Below are 816 nucleotides of genomic sequence, written 5' to 3' on the forward strand. Positions count from 1 at the left end.
GGCCTGGGCTACCTTTGTGGACCAGACCGGGACACCCGCATACTCCCTCCACCACATCCCGTCTTCGGCCTGCGTAATGTGTCCTATGGATCGCTTCAGCTGCCGGAGCAACGGCCCAGGAGAACCGCTGTTCAAGGGCCCCGAGATACCAAGCTTAGCGTGCTTGAGTCCATGGTCAGACGAGCCGGTTTCACCGAAGCACAAACATCGGATGCTATTGAGACTCTGCTGAATACAGAAGGTGCCACACTGTCTGGAATTGAATTCGATGAGAGGGCCGCACCTCCGCCAGCCCCGGCGCCGATGACCGCCACGCCCACGGCCCAAGATCCATTCCCAGCGGTGACAATACCTGCGCCCAACCCAGACAACAACGTGCGCAGGCTTACTATCCTCCAACAACGTTGGGGCAACCCGCCCGCCACGTATTCGCTGCAACCCAAGGAATTGACGAGGGGCCAGCTTGAGATGATCCTTGAGATGGACTGGGCTCATCGAGCCCTGATCCAGTCCTACGTTATCGCCATTCTCGATCACTCGCGTGCCTCCCGGTTCAGTTCGCTGACGTCTTTGACCATTGCCAAAATCCCCAGCAGCCACATCAACATGTTCCAGAGGCACGATCTTTGGGATAGTCTGCCCACCCTGCGGAATCTGACGCTCGCCGTCGTCCCCGACTGGCGTGCCGTGTCTAAGGCTTCTCCAGAACATTCAGTTCAGGAGACGACCATCTCGCCTCTCGTAGCTGTCAACTGGGTGTTCGGACTACTTTCCGATACATTTCTCATCGCGAAACATTACCTTCTTCCACTTTGA

General features: G+C 57.2%; 1 protein-coding gene across 1 annotated transcript in view; it reads left to right on the plus strand.

Annotated features, from left to right (window-relative positions):
- Positions 1–816, plus strand: part of VDBG_09370 (hypothetical protein) — a gene marked incomplete at both ends in the record, with an annotated part of 2497 nt that overhangs the window by 473 nt on the left and 1208 nt on the right. The window contains one exon of the mRNA XM_003000129.1: positions 100–682. Coding sequence (XP_003000175.1) covers positions 100–682 — 583 coding nt within the window. The remainder of the gene's footprint in view (positions 1–99; positions 683–816) is intronic.

This window comes from Verticillium alfalfae, genomic scaffold (assembly GCF_000150825.1).
Source record: "Verticillium alfalfae VaMs.102 supercont1.15 genomic scaffold, whole genome shotgun sequence".
NCBI classification, from domain to species: Eukaryota; Fungi; Ascomycota; class Sordariomycetes; order Glomerellales; family Plectosphaerellaceae; genus Verticillium; species Verticillium alfalfae.